The 17,499-nt window shown below is 46.9% G+C and overlaps 1 protein-coding gene across 1 annotated transcript; it reads right to left on the bottom strand.

Annotated features, from left to right (window-relative positions):
- Nucleotides 1-4,730: 4,730 nt before the first annotated feature.
- LOC140213004 (glucose dehydrogenase [FAD, quinone]-like) lies at nucleotides 4,731-15,941 on the bottom strand. The gene is made up of 3 exons (XM_072284154.1): nucleotides 15,778-15,941; nucleotides 12,683-12,899; nucleotides 4,731-4,979 (listed from the first exon to the last, which is right to left on the bottom strand). Exons 1-3 carry the CDS (start codon nucleotides 15,929-15,931, stop codon nucleotides 4,829-4,831), a joined length of 522 nt encoding a protein of 173 aa, XP_072140255.1. The 5' UTR covers nucleotides 15,932-15,941; the 3' UTR covers nucleotides 4,731-4,828.
- Nucleotides 15,942-17,499: the final 1,558 nt, after the last annotated feature.

Here is a 17,499-nt window from a genome sequence, read left to right as displayed (position 1 = left end):
CAAAACACGTGCCATACATTTTTATGACGAAGTTGTTTTTCTTTCCTAAATATTCTGCGGGCCGAAATTTATTCTGGTAAACTAGGAGCGCGGGGATGCATTAGCGCTTTTTAGAACTTCACATATTGACAAGCTTTGGCTAATTTATGATATTCTAGTGGCTAACCTTTCATTTAATGTCGGCACTGATCATAACATTATTTCAGTTGATAAGCGAAATTTCAGTTTGTTCTTTAGGAAAACGCACAAGTCAGAACAACGTGGATTTGTTCCTGCTGGTTTGCTAAAGAGACGAATTTATGATCCCATTCATGAATCTTAGCTTTCTGTGAATTTGGCCCTTTGCTTTTCGTCTAAACGGCAGCCACATAACTCCTGACGCCGCGGCCTATCAGCAGCACGGCCGCTTTGTTTTTCTTTTCCTCCAATGGCTCTTTGTCTAAGCCTATACAAGCACAGTGACAACGGCGACAAACTGTGACCTTAGATGGCCTTGCGTATGACCTTGGCCTTGACTACGCTAAGAAATGCTTCGCATTTAAATATATGTCAAAAGGTTCATCATCGCAAGAAATTGGCAACAGGTATCGCACAGTGTGGGGCTTCATGCCGAAGTCGCTTTTTCAAAATTCACTTAAGCATATCCCAAAAGAGGACGGCGTCTTTGCAGCTAAAAAAATGTTTAATTGTCTCCGGCACATCACATTGACGGCAGTTAAGACAACAAACGGAAACACCTTTTCATTGTAAGCACGTTTAAACCGGCAAGTTTTCAGAATGGAGTTCTTGAAAGTTTTTGTGTTAGGAGGAATAAACATTTTGCGAACTCTTTTTAGTACATCGTAAACTGGAAGTCCAATGTATAATGAGCGGTAAAAAAGGACGACGAAAACATGGATAATTAATCCTTGTATACTATCTTGCGCGACGCTGCTGTGTACAAGTACTAAATGGAAAACCGGGCTCGAAGGAAGGAAGTGAACTTCATAAATGAACCCCCACTAGCACGGGCTTGCCGAAAACTTGAAAGAAACACTTAATCAGGTAAGGCATCGCAAAATTAAACAGCAAGCGACGTTGGACTAGTTCATATGGCATGCTTTTGAAGTGCGAAACAGCGCGACGCCTTTGTTGTTTACTTTCTCTCAGTCTTCGTCTCGCCGTGCTTCCCGGTTTGCCACTTCAAGAGAGAGAGGGATATAAGGAAGGCAGGGATGTTAACCGGTCAAGAGTCTGGTTGGCTACCCTATGCTGGGGTAAGGGAGAAGGGGAATAGAGAGAAGGGAGAGAGGGTAAAGGGATGTGCACAGACAGTCATTGAGTGGAAGCCGCACGTGCAAACCAGACGTTCTGAGAAAGCACAAAAGTGCCTTCACTGCCTTCTGAGCCGATGATCGGTGGGGACGGTGCTCTAGTACTGTCTGTTCACTCAGAGGACGTTTATCGAATTTCCTGAATGCGTTGGACAAAGATTGTCTTTGTGTTTGAAATTGGGGACAATGGCACAATAAGTGGCCAATGTTCTCATCGCATCCGCAAACATCGCATGCAGGACTATCAGTTATTCCAATTAGTTCTGAGTTAGCTTTCGTGAAGGCAACTTCCAGCCACAACCGACACAGAAGAGACGCTTTGCGTCGGTGCAGTGCGGCCGGAGTTCAGGACTGCACTTCAACTACATAAAAAAAATTTTACCTGCAAGAAGGACCGAATTATCGGATGCGAACTATCACGAAAAAAAGAATAAGCGAGAAATTATTGGCCCTACAAAAGGTGCAATAATCCTAGCCTGCGCCACGACAGGGTGTCTACCAAGTGGACATTTTCAAATTCCCTGAGTTTTCCAGGTTTTCCCTGAGTGGCATCGTAAGATTCCCTGACTGACAGAAAGGCGGTTAACCGAGGGGCTGCGAAGGTTGTGGGTTCGGTTCCCACCTGCGGCAAGTTATTTTTTCATCCACTTTAATTACCTTTAATTTATAGTTTCTTTATTTCATTTATTAAGCACAAGTAATTTCCCCTATGTTCTCCTTGGTGTCAGTGTTTGTTGGCTTCTTATGACCTGACTGACAGAGAACTTTGTTTTATGTCAAGGCGAGCTGGACACCATGTCACCCGATGCTATCACTCTTTAGTAAGTAACAGTAAGTAAGTAACAGTAAGTAAGAGACAAAGAAAAACTACTTAATCCAGTTTTATTGCAAGAAGTAGTTTAAAGGAAACAGAAGGGAGGGCTTAGTGAAATGCATAGCAAATAAAATACCTTCGAAAGAAAAGGTAGAACTTACAGCGAATCGACTTGAACACTCTAAAATACGAATAAAAACCCAATACTTTAATATGAACCCAATAATTTTAATATGAGCTATTTCTATCAATTGATAGCAAGCTCATTCGTATGAGGCCAGAACTTTCTCACAAGTAATATTCTCTCTTGCAATAGCAGCTAAGTAAACCTCAACTGTTCTCACATACTCTCAGCCCGCGCACAACGCCTCAGTGTTGTGTTTCGCTGCTTTAAAGAGTTTATTTTGGTCTGCACGAAGGGCACCTGCATCTCGGCATCAGCCAGCACTTTTATTTTTTGTCAGCTCAAGCTCCTTCAAAGAAGCAGTGGCACGATTTCTTTTCCGTTCATTCCTCAATGCGTACGTCCTTTTGTTGTCGTCTTCCTTCTACCGCGCGTTCGCCCCACAGACCATTTGAGGCATCCTCTTGGTCAGTTGTACAGTGAACGTCCGATTCTCGGACTCCCTAGGGGCCGCGGAAACGTCCGAAAAGTAGGGCAGCTCGAAAAAACGAATGCATGTATTTTACTGCCCTTTAAGCGCCCCCTCACCAGACTCCATAAAAATTTTTGGTTATACGCTGGAAGTTCTTACGTGTCCCCTAATGAGCATTCTGCCAGAAAAGAATTTTCAAATCGGCTGATTAATAGCCGAGGTAGAAATATTTTAGTTCCGCTAACTCATGATTTCATTTCAGGAGGTGAGCTCCACTGCCAAGCGAAACACTCTCCGCTCGCCCCATCTAGCCTCCGCAAGCGAAATTCGTTCCCTGCTTTCTCCCACACCGGACCTCGAGAATCGCGTGATGCATTCGTCATGGGCCCCGCCTTCATTTTTTCTCCTCACTTACCTTTTTTTTTTTTTTTTTGCGAAGCTGCGCACTTACTTGCGCTGACGGCCTCGCGCGCGAGCTGTTCTGATTGTATTGTTTTACGCAGAGCACGATTTTGCGCACTGTGTATGAGGACACCTGACTATCAGTATAAATCAGTGCTACACGAATACTGAGGCAGACACAGCTGGATCACAGAGCATGATCCTGCGTTGGAATACGGTAGAAGATGGCATAGTTTCGGTGTGTGCGTGGGCGATGGCACGACGTGTGAGCAAGCAAGTGAAACGAAAGTGCATCGCTCTTGCTTCGGTGCGAATTAAAAGAAAAACATGTAGACATTCGGTTTCTGTGTTATTATTTCTCTAAGCTTTATTTCGTCTATTCAAGCAACATATAACACAAATAACAGATGTTGCCTTGAATAATTCTCGAAGACACATGTCACCACGAGTGAAGTCGCAGTGCAGACACGTGTACATGAGTGCACTAGCACGTGTACGTCATCCTCCAGCTTGGAGTGCTTCGACTGCGAGAAGGGAAAACGGCGTTCGGTTGGAAATTTCAGGTCTTTCCGCGGTGCGTAGCGATGTAATTATTTGCAGACAAGACCGTTATCACGCAATGTATGTTCTGCGCTTGTCAGCTTAAAATGGCCAGGCCATGGCCAGACCTGGTGAGGGGCCCTTTTGGGCTCAAGTCGCAGCAGGCACATCCGAAAAAGCTCTGAATGCCTGCTAGTACACTTATTATGCATATCGGTGCTCCTACTGTGACAGGAGATGGCGGGTGCAAGCGTGTATAATTAAGCACTACATACTACAGTATGTCCTGTGACTATTCCCCTTTCCACACTTCTTATGCTTCAGTGCAATAGTTTAGCTTATGCTTCACCGCGTAAGATTACTCTAATAAGGCGAAGCTGACTTTCGGAAACCGGTATTATGCAACGCGTTGTGTTTTCCGAGTTTCGAAGCCAATTGCGAGGATCACAAAGACGGAGTCGGTGACATTGCTGACAGCGGCGAATCGTTTTAATGAAAAACACGGCGTCGAACAGCAAGAAGCTCGGTATGGAACGTCGAAGCAGCTAGGCCTAGTGTTGCCGCGGTGGTGGCAACTGCTGCCAGCGGATCTGCGTGCGGGAGTGCCGTTTCGAGGCGGCTAGGTAATCAAAATGGCGGAGGTGGTGGCTTTTATCGATGCGATTTCGGACCTGCGGTCGCGGCAAAATGTCCGGAAAATTGGATGGCGAAGGGTTCTTACGTCCGGAATTTCAGGTGTTCTTTACGCTGACTCTATGGAGTAGGTGATGGTGCCGCGAACCTGTCCGAATTATCGGGCGTCCGGAAAGTCGGTCGTTCACTGTACACTGGCAACTCCTCCATACAACGACATGGCGTCAAAGTAGATTATTTATGATTCCTCTGTATCACTCGAGCTACGGTGGCCGCATTTCGATGGGGGTGAAATGCGAAAACAACCGTGTACTTAGATTTAAGTGCACGTTCAAGAACCCCAGGAGTAGTGTTCTTGATGAGCTCACAGAAAACTGTAGCCAGGAGTTTCGTGTAGACTTCATATGTAACACAAGGTATCGTAGAAACACGAAGAAGAGTGATGAACATTTATTTAGTTGATTCAAAAAAATTAAGCGCTACGATATTGCAGCAGTGGTGAGTAATGCTGAAAAAGTATTTTTCTCTGTTCATGCTGTATTCATAAGAGCGTAGTAGTCTTCCAGTACCATCATAGCTCCTTTGTCGGCGATCATCATGACGGCCGCATTAATATTTCCGGCTGGAATTCTGGGCATCACTGAAGCATCCATGACTCTCAAGTTGGTAACATTTCTCACCCTGCATGACAATAGAAATAGTCATTAATACATACGTTTAATATGAGTTAGTAAGGGGACGCAGATTTTGTATAACGGAAACTCGGCATACAAACTAATATTTAAGTGGGCAAATTATTTTTCTGAGCCTTGCGTTCAACCTGCTGTCAACTGGGGACCAATTCACCGTCCCTAAAAGTACGATTGGGGTCACTTTGTCATACATGTTTGCATGGACGAGTTGTTATGCATTGGAATATACTGGACAAGGAACACAAAATCTCCTTAAACGATATCCTTACGAGGCTGTATTTTTCTGACATTCAGCGCCTCACGTTTGTGGCAATGGTCTGCGTGCTACAGAGCCAAAATACCGCCAGAGAAAATCAGGAAAAATTAATTATCCACCATGGTGAGCCTTGACTGAATTTCAGCTGCCAGAGACCTCTGTGGGGCTTGTTTCTTCCGACACGACAGCTCGGAGTAGATAGACTCACTGTAGACCAAACTTTAAAGTTTGGTCTATCACCAGATCTCTGCGCTGAAGGTGTGCTTCGCCGACCTTCGCTCGGTGAGGGCGGTGTGTTGCTTACGTTATGTCTCACGATTCAGTCAAGCACGAGAGCAACAGTGGCGGTGTGTTGGCAGGCGAAAACCCCGGCGTTCCGTTAATCGGCAATGTCTGGGACTTTCTTCAGTTCGCCATTTCCACGTTAGTCGGTGTAGGAGTGAGCATAGCTAATAGACCAGAAGTCGTGTCAAAGTTCCAAGCTGCTTCTTGTAAAGAGCAAGATCGTTCGACCTAAGTTATGTAAATGATCGAAACCTATTGAAAAATGATTAAAGGAACACTAAAGAGAAACTTTAAGTGACTTTAGGCTCATGAAATATTCTCCGTTTCGCGCTAATAGGTCATTAGAAACAAAAGTGAAGGTCAAAGTTTCAATTTTCAAATTTTGCGACGAGACCACAGCGCCGAAACGTCAGTGTGACGTCACAGATTTAAAACTATGTTTTTTTTTGTATTAGGGCCGTTGTCGCTGAATAAAAGCTCTTAAAAAAATTTAATTATGGGGTTTTACGTGCCAAAACCACTTTCTGATTATGAGGCACGCCGTAGTGGGGGACTCCGGAAATTTCGACCACCTGGGTTTCTTTAACGTGCACCTAAATCTAAGCACACGGGTGTTTTCGCATTTCGCCCCCATCGAAATGCGGCCGCCGTGGCCGGGATTCAATCCCGCGACCTCGTGCTCAGCAGCCCAACACCATAGCCACTGAGCAACCACAGCGGGTCTAAAAGCACTTGAAACATCCCATGTTTTGTCGATGGCTCCGCTAGAAAAAAAGTCCACGTTTGCTGGTAAAAGTCAACTAGACTCGAGCAGACACCGTCAAAATCCATCACGTCCCGGCAAGCTAGTGCGGGAAATTCGACATGGCGTTGCCACAAGTATGGTTCTGATTTATGGTATTTTATGATCATAATCGTACCTTTTGGCTTACCAAGCCTCCTGTCACATTAATTGTGGTTTTATTTGGTAGTGTAAGAGAGCACTTTACTCATACAGCTCAAATATTATTTTATCTTTATTGTCCATTTAGTACACTGAGATAGTGACCGGGATATATGATATTGGCACGCACTAGTTACGCTAGAGGTCGAGGAAGAAGAAGTGTGCGTGGTAGCTGCTGCAAACACGACCTGTAAACGGCTGTTCGCTTAGAACTGACTGACTGGCTTTTCCTCTCGTGACAAACTGGTGGAGGCGCTGGGTACGCATCCATCGTATGCCTACGGGTCCTGAACCAGAAGCTACCGACGCCAGTACCTCGGGGACGGCAGAAATCTATCGAAGCAGCCGTCGCCTCCAAGGTCTTCCACCGCAATACAGTCCCCTGGCAAGCTCCGTGAGGAAGATGTCAACAACTACCGCAAGCCAAACCGAGGTGATCCCAAATGCTCCCGTACCATGCATTCTCAACGCGCCTCGCACGCCTAACCCGTTCCATGGCGACGCCTTTGAGGACGTTGAAGACTGGTTGGACCATTTCGACCGGGTCGCCGCCTTTAACGACTGGGACGATCGCCGTAAGTTGAAGAACGTCTACTTTTCCCTGTTAGACGCGGCGAGAGTATGGTACGAGAACCACGAAGCCTCATTTACCAGCTGGCAGGAGTTTTACCGACTGCTATGCGAAGCCTTCTGCACTCCCGAAAGGAAAGAAAGAGCCGAACAGGCACTGTCTTCGAGGTTCCAAATGCCAAACGAAACCGTCGCCATGTTCGTCGAAGACATGACGCGATTGTTCCGTCGGGCCGACCCGCTAATGCCAGAAGACAAGAAGGTGCGTCTGTTAATGCGAGGCGTAAAGGAACAGCTTTTCGCGGGCCTCGTACGTAATCCTCCTACAACAGTCTCTCAGTTCGTTCGTGAGGCAACAGTCATGGAACGTATGCTTCGGCAGCGGCTCTCGCAGTATGGACGCCAGACCACCATGACTGCTGCATGCTCTCTCGTACCTGCAAATGATGACAGGGAGTCACTTACCGAGCTAATACGACAAATTGTTCGAGAAGAACTGCAGAAGTCCTATGCATCGGCTCTGACACCTCCCAGTGCCGCGGTTTTTACGGATGTCATTCGAGAAGAAATCGGCAAAGTGGTTCATCCCTCGCCACCAACACGACCCGAACCTCCCACGTTCTCGTACGCGGATGCTCTTCGGGCTTGCGCGCCGTCGACGGGCCGTTTTTCGCAGCCGCCTGCTGGGATTTCTCGACGCTCCCCAAGTCCGATCCACCGCACGAATCCGCAAGCGCCCTTTCATCCTGGTCCGCGCAAATCTACAGTATGGCGCGCCCCCGACAGCAGTCCGTTGTGCTATCACTACGGGGAGGCTGGTCACATGTATCGCGATTGCCAGTACCGACGGATTGGTCTGCGGGGATACCATCCGGACGCCCGTTGCCCGCGCTATGGCGAACGCCCGCACGAAATCGAGCAATACTTAGAAAGTAACCGGCTTCCTCCTGCCCAACAGCGAAGACAGTCACGGTCGCCTTCACCTCGTCGGTACGCGTCACCGAACCGTGCTCGACCCGCCTTTGATTCCGCTGGAGTCAACGGTGGAAGCCCGCGCCGGGGAAACTGAAAACGGCGACCTCCGGGGGTGAGGCCGCTGTCATGCGAACCGTCAAATATCCTCCGCCGACGCCATCCCCTCGCGACGTACCACTGACGCCTTCATTCGCAACTGCAAAAAAAACTTCTGCTGCTATTACTGCTTCAATCGACGGCTATCCAGTAACTGCACTTGTTGATACGGGAGCTGACTACTCGGTTATGAGTGCCTCACTGGCGACTCGGCTACGCAAGGTGCTGACAGCGTGGGACGGCCCACATCTGATTACGGCCGGAGGACACCTCGTGTCACCCATTGGACGATGCACCGCCAGACTTGCAATTTCTACTTCGACTTTCGTAGCGTCTTTCCTTGTGCTGCCCAAGTGTTCTCGGCTAGTTATACTGGGCATGGATTTTCTCCAGGAATATGGGGCGATCATTAACCTTCGTGACTTGTTCGTGACTTTTTCTAACTATGTTTCTTCGGATTCGAATGTGGCGGATGAACATCACCGCGCGGCTTTACGCGTGGTCGATGACTGCGTGACGTTACCGCCTAGAAGTAGCATCTTCGTCCTCGTTGAATGCCCCCAAGAACAACTAGGAATAGGCATCGCCGAAGGTAACCTCGCCATGTTGCTGGATCGCGAAGTCGGCGTCGCACGAGGTCTCGTAGAGCTCCAACATAGGCAAACCACGATTCTAGTTACGAACTTCAGTGGCGAATACAAACACTTTGCGAGGCATACCACCATGGCCTACTTTGAAACGGTGGCCGAGTCCAACGCCTGTGCTTCGGTAACGACAATCTCGATTCCGGAACCCAGCGATGTGGACTTGACCAGTCACATCAACGTCAACCCACAGCTCGACCAAAACGAGAAGGAGAGGCTCCTTACTCTGCTATCGTCATTTAGTGACTGTTTCGCCACCACGTCGAAGGTCAAACAGACTCCTTTAATCAAACACAGAATCATCACTGAACCGACCGTCCAACCTGTTCGCCAACACGCTTATCGCGTGTCGCAAAGAGAACAGGATGCTATTCGTCATCAAGTGAAACAAATGCTCGACGATGATGTCATTCAACCATCGACAAGTCCTTGGGCTTCACCTGTTGTATTAGTTAAAAAGAAAGACGGTTCACTACGATTCTGTGTCGATTATCGCAAACTGAACAAGGTCACGAAAAAGGACGTTTACCCACTTCCTCGAATTGACGACTCCTTGGATCGCCTGCGACATGCCCGTTACTTTTCTTCAATGGATCTACGTAGTGGGTACTGGCAAATTGAAGTTGACGAACGGGACCAGGAAAAAACGGCGTTTATAACACCCGACGGTCTCTATCAATTTAAGGTCCTCCCTTTTGGATTGTGTTCCGCTCCGGCCACATTTCAACGCATGATGGATACAGTTTTATCTGACCTCAAGTGGAACTCGTGTTTAGTCTACTTAGACGATGTAGTTGTTTTTTCCACCACGTTTGAACAACACATCCAGCGGCTTGAGGCGGTTCTTCAAGCTATCCGCACCGCCGGCCTCTCCCTGAAGCCCGAAAAATGTCACTTTGGCTACGAGGAGCTCAAATTTCTAGGTCATATTGTCAGCAGCACCGGTGTGCGCCCTGACCCTGACAAAGCCCTGGCAGTTGCTCTGTTCCCGATACCGAAGACAAAACACGATGTCCGCCGATTTTTAGGGCTTTGCGCGTATTACCGCCGTTTTGTACCCAATTTTTGTGAAATTGCCGAACCTTTGCAACGACTCATCAAGAACGACGTCACATTTGTTTGGGGCCCAGCACAATCCGACGCCTTCCACGACCTTCAGCGACGTCTACAGACACCACCGATACTTGGTCACTTTGACACCGAGGCAGACACAGAAGTGGATACTGCTGCTAGTAACGTTGGTATCGGAGCGACACTCGTACAGTTTCAAGCGGGTGTTGAGCGCGTTATTGCGTATGCCAGCCGAACCTTGTCCGCTGCTGAAAAAAACTACTCAGCAACTGAAAAAGAATGTCTGGCAGTCATATGGGCTATCCAGAAGTTCCGCCCATACCTGTACGGGCGCCCCTTCCGTGTCGTCAGCGACCACCACTCTCTCTGCTGGCTGGCGAATCTCAAAGATCCTTCAGGCCATCTCGCAAGATGGAGCCTTCGGTTGCAGGAATTTGATGTGACCATCGTCTATAAGTCTGGCCAGAAACACACTGACGCCGACTGTCTCTCCCGCGCCCCCGTCGAACCCGCACCACTAGATACTGACGACGATTCTGGTTTTCTTTGTACTCTCCCGTCTTTAAACCTTGCTCAACAGCAACGCCAAGATTCCGAGCTCCAGCCCTTGATTGAATACCTTGAAGGAAGCCGCCCACAACCCCCACGGCTGTTCGCGCGTCACTTGTCCTCTTTCTGCCTACGTGGCGACATTCTATACAAGCGGAACTTTCACCCTACGGCAGCCGTTTTCCTGCTCGTTGTTCCCGCTACTCTCCGCGACGACGTTCTACGTGCATGCCATGACGAACCAACGTCCGGGCATCTTGGTTTCACGCGTACTCTCGCGAGGATCAAGCAGAAGTACTATTGGCGAAAACTCACAAAAACCGTGAAGCAGTACGTCAGAAGTTGTCGAGATTGCCAGCGCCGCAAAGTTCCACCACTAAAACCAGCCGGTCTGCTTCAGCCTGTCCGACCTCCTTGCTCACCTTTTGAACAAGTCGGGATGGATTTACTCGGCCCATTTCCCAAGTCTTCGGCTGATAACCGCTGGATCGTCGTCGCCACCGATTACCTCACTCGATACTGCGAAACACAAGCCGTTCAGCGAGCTACTGCTTCAGATGTTGCTATCTTCTTTATCAAAAATATCGTCCTTCGACATGGTGCTCCCGCTGTCGTCATCACAGATCGTGGTACGGCCTTCACTGCCCAGTTGGTCCGAGATATTCTGCAGCTGAGCGGAACAACGCACCGTACGGCAACTGCGTATCACCCGCAGACTAACGGTTTAACAGAGCGTCTCAACAAAACGATTGCGGATATGCTTTCCATGTATGTTGCCACGGATCATAAAAATTGGGACGAACTGCTCCCGTATGTGACATTCGCGTACAACACTGCCCTACAAGAAACCACCGGGTTTCCTCCTTTTCGTCTGGTCTACGGACGCGACGTCACCACTATGCTCGACGTGATGCTCCTACCAACTTCGTCTCAACCTACCGCACCAGATACAGACGCCTTTGTTCAGCGTGCCGAAGCGGCGCGGCACCTTGCGCGGCAACGAATTCTATCCCGACAAAGTCAAGATGCTCGTCGATACAACATATGCCATCGAGACGTCACGTACAACCCGGGAGATCTTGTATGGGTTTGGACCCCTATACGTCAACGAGGCCGGTCAGAAAAATTATTGCGCCGATACTTTGGACCCTACATAGTTTTGCGTCGTCTAAGTCCTGTCAACTACGAAGTTATTCCAGCCGACACATCGCACCACTCCCGTAGACCACGTTCCTCTGACATTGTTCATGTTACCAGGATGAAGCCTTACCATTCGCGCTGACTCTCATCCACAAACTTTGTGATGCGGCCCCTTCGTCTCGTCCGTTGTCTTTCTCATTTCTTTTATTTTTTCCTTGTGGCATTTAACATCTCCCCAACTTTATTCATATATTTCTTTTTTTTTTTTTTTGGAGGGAGGGGTAATGGCACGCACTAGTTACGCTAGAGGTCGAGGAAGAAGAAGTGTGCGTGGTAGCTGCTGCAAACACGACCTGTAAACGGCTGTTCGCTTAGAACTGACTGACTGGCTTTTCCTCTCGTGACAATATATATGGATATATATGGAGATATATGGATATATGAGATATATAGACCGGGATATATGAGCTAGTGACCGGAATAGTGACCTGGAAATACCACAGACAGCGCTTGTCTGTGGTATTTGTTTCCTCATGTTCTTGTTTTATTTGCGCTGTTCAACCTCAGTTCTAAATAGACCGGTATACGTCCTGCACATGGGTACATATTATTTTATCTTTAGTCTCCCTTTATACACTGAGATAGTGACCGGGATATGTCCTGTACAAGGTTATCAACGAGGTTCTTACGAAATTTACGTCATCAGAATGTAGTACGTTACGAAAGAAGTAGTGAGGGTTGTGACGAAGACGCGGTAAGACATGGCAAAACGCGATGAAGGGTTCATGGAACCATGTCCAAAGCTTCGGTGACTAGTACTCCAGAGTGTCTTCAGTCATCCTCATTGCGCAGTTTTCAAAACGCGCGTAAATTCACATGTGCGTGCCCTTCCTTCTTTGTGTTGTATATACGGGACATCCTGGATGTTCTTCAGTGAAAGCGCGGAGCTTGAACACATGCAATTGCTTCAAAATACTAAAAAAAACTAAAGGACGCAAATTCATTTTTATTCTGGTCTGAAAGACACATGGCAGTGAGCGAGGACACTAAGCTGAGCCGAACCCTATCTAACGCAGCGTGTAGGTGATTCTCCTGATTGCATGGTAATCAGTTTCACTTTTCAAAGATTGGTGACAAAAAGCGTAGAGGAATCGCTCACTCACTTTAGTCTCGAGTCGACGACTGAATCCTTGTGGTCACCCATAGAGCATGTGCAACAGACGTGTTGCCCAGGAAAAGCAGCCTGCCGGACAAAGCATTCTATGTACTCCCGTGACCAAATGGTGTGATTCTCGCAGTTTGGGTAAGACCCGTTCCAGATTTCAGCACCAATGTTTTTCATGGCAGTCGTGTTGAAGAGCTGCATCACTTTAAGGGTACCTGGTGAGGTATTAGTGCAGAAGAATGAAAAACGAACAATCAATTCATTAAGGTCGGTTCGCTCGTGTAGCCAACGTTGGCTAAGGTGTATCTACGTATAAAACACACTGAACGAACTACCGTTTACGAACTACCGCTCAACACCAAATTCATATTTGTCACCTTGACTGCGCCTATTATAATTTTTTTATCTCTCCAATGCAATCTAGCAAGAATACATTCTATTGAAAACTATATGTTATGTTTGTTTGCTTTTACCTCACCTACATCAATGACTAGCAATTGCTTTAACCACGAGAAGTTTCATGCGTTTTAGATTGTTAAAAACATATAGTCTCACTCCATCTTTAATATAGTTCGCTGTTAAAAGCGAACACGAATTACGAAAATTTCGAATTCAGATTTCAAGCTACACTGGTATCAAACTCCACAAGCAATCACCAAAACAATCCCTTTTCTCTACTCCATTAAGCAGAATTTCAAATTTCTTTTACTACAGGGGTCATCTTCGCTATGACTTTTTCTTTTCGTGCTCGTCTGTGTTGCTTTCCTGGAGTATTCGTAACTGTTATTCTTGTACTTTATAGAATTTGTAATTTATTCCGCCTTCGATTGATTAAGAAGGTTCTATGAAAATACTTTCGTGGTTGCAATGTGACGTTGTGGCGCCAATTTTATTCTGTGGCTATACTGTGTTTATTCTCGCCTCTGAAGTAATGAGTGTGAAATATTCTTCTAGTAAACAGACTGAAAGATACTAATGCTTTAGGGTATCTTATGTTTACTTCTCAAAGCTACAAAACAGGGCTACGAGTTCGCTATATTTCCATTGGCATTCTGTGTCTAATTTTTAAGCAATCATTATCATCTGGTCAACTACCTAATGACTGGAAGATTGCTAAGGTCGTTCCCCTTTTCAAACCTGGTCACAGGCACTCTACTGGTAATTATCGACCTATTTCACCAACATGATTATGACGCAAATTGCTTGAGCATGTTATAGCTTTTCACATATTAGTAAGGGTTAGCTGTTAAATTATATTGGACAAGTTTGAACGTAAGCAGTAAGGCTTTAAATAAGGCCCGTAAAGAGCTTATATGACCGGCTCAATCGACGAGTAAAACGCGGGATGCCTCGGTTTGAAACAGAGCCCAGCAAACTGCTTAACACCCGGATGGAGTGCAAGAGTTTAATTACTTCCTAGGGCGACGTACGTAAATACAAAATGGCGGCATGTGCCTAATCATTGTGGGGTTTATGTGTGGAAATTTGTTCGTTCTCAAGCTGACCAGTTATAAACGATCGCTATGTTGCCGATGTGGGAAAAAATTCCTAGTTTTCGTGCACATCAAAGCAAGGCATAAATACATCACAGGAAGATAGATGGAAGCCAGAAGTGACAAACAAATTATTGTTAGTGGTCACTGGAGCCAACCTTTCGATATGCGAACTTGTTTTCGTCAGGCCATCAACCGCTTTCTTTAGCAGCATTTCCATGAACACGTAGCCCACTCTCTTCCACACTGAATGGGGCAAAGAGGGGAAGACGCTGGTGCACAGAGAATGATGAGGCAAGCAGAAGTGTACATGGGACTGTTGCATAAACAATCAAAGATATGGTTCTCAAAATAAACGACAGCTTGTGTGGCCCGCAGAAATAGAAGGGGCGACCTACTGATACTAACGACGTGTGCTGCTGACGTTCATAGCGCTGTTTGAGGATGGCAGCAGGAATTATCGTCGACGTGCTTTTACTACAGCGGGCATAACAGCCTGACGATGGTGGCGTGACCACGACGGCGGGATGACAATGGAATGGCGACGATGGAAATAATGACGCCGCGACGACGACAGCGGCCTTACCAGCATGGTATGACAGCAGCGGAATCACCACGCTGTGACGGCGATCAGATAGCAACGGCTGCGCACCTCTGCTCTCTTTTCCGTTTGTTTAATCCTCGGGTATCCAGTGACCATTTAAAATCATGTTGTCCCCGTGCACTGTGCTGGAGAAGATGTGGTGAACTGGCAACATGAAACAGCGCATGTCGACAACAGAAATGCAGGGGGCTTCGCCGGGGATCGCGGCCTCGATACCCTGAGCCAAGGTGTCCCAGGCTGTGGTGATGATGATGATTTATTGGCATCACCTTTGAAACGGCGCGGTGACAAATAGTCACCTGCTTGCCTGCTTGAGTTACTCAGATATGCTATACATGCTTCTCATTCTAGCATTTTTTCTATACATCGCCTTAACATTTTTCTCTTCCTCAAAACATCTATACATGCCTTGTGCACATGCCTATAACCTATGCCTGTAACACACCAAGTCGTATCAACCTCTTCCGTCTTTTTTTGTTCAACAGTAATTTTAACGTCTCTTGCTTATCTCAACTGTTTATTCTCTTCCTACTCCCCCATAGAGGGTGTGGGGTAGTGAACTGCGCCTGCTTAAACACTATTAAGAAAACAACTTATCGGCACCAGTCAGTTAGACAAGGAGTTTTAGCATGCTGTTGATTCTGTAACAAAAGTGCCTTTGATATACGGATTCAGCAGAGCATCTATAAAGCGGGTTATTAAAATAAAATATTTTCTGGTAATTTGATAATCCCTCACGTAATAACTTAAAGGTTAGCATACATTTTTACTCAAAACCGAGATGTGTCAAAGCAAATGCGGCACACTGCCATAATAGGCACTCATGTAATGAAAATCTGCAAAATGCAGTAAAATATATAAACGCTAGGCTGTGTTTTACCTCTCGATCTGTTATGTCACAACATTACGTCGTGACATCAACGTTACGTCATCGTATGGCCATATAGCAATGGCGACACCATTATCACGATGCATGTTTTCACTAGAGGCACCCACCGTTTACAATTCTGTCGACATCCTCTTGCTCAGACAAAAATTTTAGGTCGATAAGTGGCGATGCGTTCGGGTCCGTGTTGTTGAGCTTGACGCTGCCACGAGACTTTGGTCGCACCATGCCTACGGCGTTCATGAAGCCAGTTTTGCCGAACATTGGCTTGTAGTATTTTTCATACGTCTGACAAAAGAACACGAACAGGTTATTGATAAATCGTCTGCTTCTCTCCACTGAAGCTATCACATTCCTAAAATTTAGCAAGCATAGGTTATGCAGACATGAAACCGATAATCATACCCGTCCCTGCCCTAGAAGGTAAATGTTTGAAGCTTACTCTAACGCTAGTTAGTGAGTTTTTCACGACGGAACTACTATATTGTTACACTAACAGTACTCCAAGGATAGACCCTTTGGGCACACCATATTCTACGTTATTGATCTGAGACTTCGCAACATCTATAACTGCATAATGCGTTTTGATAAAATACAAAGTTAGCATATGCTGGCGGTGGTGTCGGGTATGCCTGGTTAAAAGGTGCATCACCTATGGTGAAGAGTCGAAGGCTAGCCTCTTGTTAATTAGTCTGTTAAGAAGTTTGTGTAGCATGTTCTTCCTCCTTGCTTCAAGTGGGGGAATTTAGTAAAGTTCATTAGTTCTGATGGTGAGTCATATTAGAGAACTAGTTATACGCAAACCGAACAGCTTGTCTTTGAATTCTTTCAAGACTATAAATATTAGGATGAGTGTGTGGGACCAGGAAATGAGAAATCTCAACATAAAGTACCAACGTATGCTGGTTTATTCGTTCAACAAATTACCACCGTAAAATGCATTACAGCAGAGCCTTGAAGCAGCAGAAGTAGCTATGGTGCGGCGAGCCGTGAACCACTCGGCATGTATGGTCGATTGGTCCCTATGACGAGCGGTGGCTTTTCCGGGGCACGCTGCCTAGTTATCCTGTTTGATGTTATTGAGGTTGTTGATAATGTGTAGACGTGGAAGGCGTGCCTTGCCAGACGAAGCGTTGATGCGACGAAGGCTACAGAAGAACTGTGCGTACAGTTATGGCGATAGCGTATCGCCATAAGTGCAAAGGTGCTAGTCCACGCAGGCATACTCTAATTTTGGCTGGACAATTGTGGAATAGGCGACTAGTCTGACACTAGAAAGCGCTTTGAGAGCGCAACTCTTATACGCCGGTTCCTGCGGCGAGCGTCGGCGTCATTTGTAACTGAGCGAACGAGCACAGCGAATGATGAAAGAGCGAACGCGGAGCGCAGCGGGGGATGAAAGACGCGAGGAGTAAAGCGGAGGGGAAGGGTACCGCTGAACCATGAGGCGGAAAGCGGAGGAGGAGGCTATGGCGAAAGGCTGAAAAGAAAAGCATAGGGCGGCGACAATGGCTACGAAATAGCGCCATAAGACCCGTTTACATGAATGCTACAGTGGTGCATCGCATTTCCAAGCGCATTTGGGAAAGGCAATACGACGCCGTTTACATGTAGCGCATTAACTCTCTCGCGAACGTAGCGCCACATGGTGTCGTATAAGGGAAATGCAGCCGACTTCCGGTGTTACTGGTTTCCGGTAGTGGGCGGAGTGCACGTTGGTGGCTGAGTGTCGACTGTACCGACTACCAAGGGCCTAACGCTTGTGCGAAATGCTTGGGAATGCAGCGTTCTGTCTCCACCTTGTGCTACTTTTGTGGGTATGAACTAACTTT

Source organism: Dermacentor andersoni, chromosome 8, assembly GCF_023375885.2.
Source record: "Dermacentor andersoni chromosome 8, qqDerAnde1_hic_scaffold, whole genome shotgun sequence".
NCBI lineage: Eukaryota > Metazoa > Arthropoda > Arachnida > Ixodida > Ixodidae > Dermacentor > Dermacentor andersoni.
The sequence above is the reverse complement of the archived record's forward strand: the minus strand, read 5'-3'. Positions and strand labels throughout refer to the sequence as shown.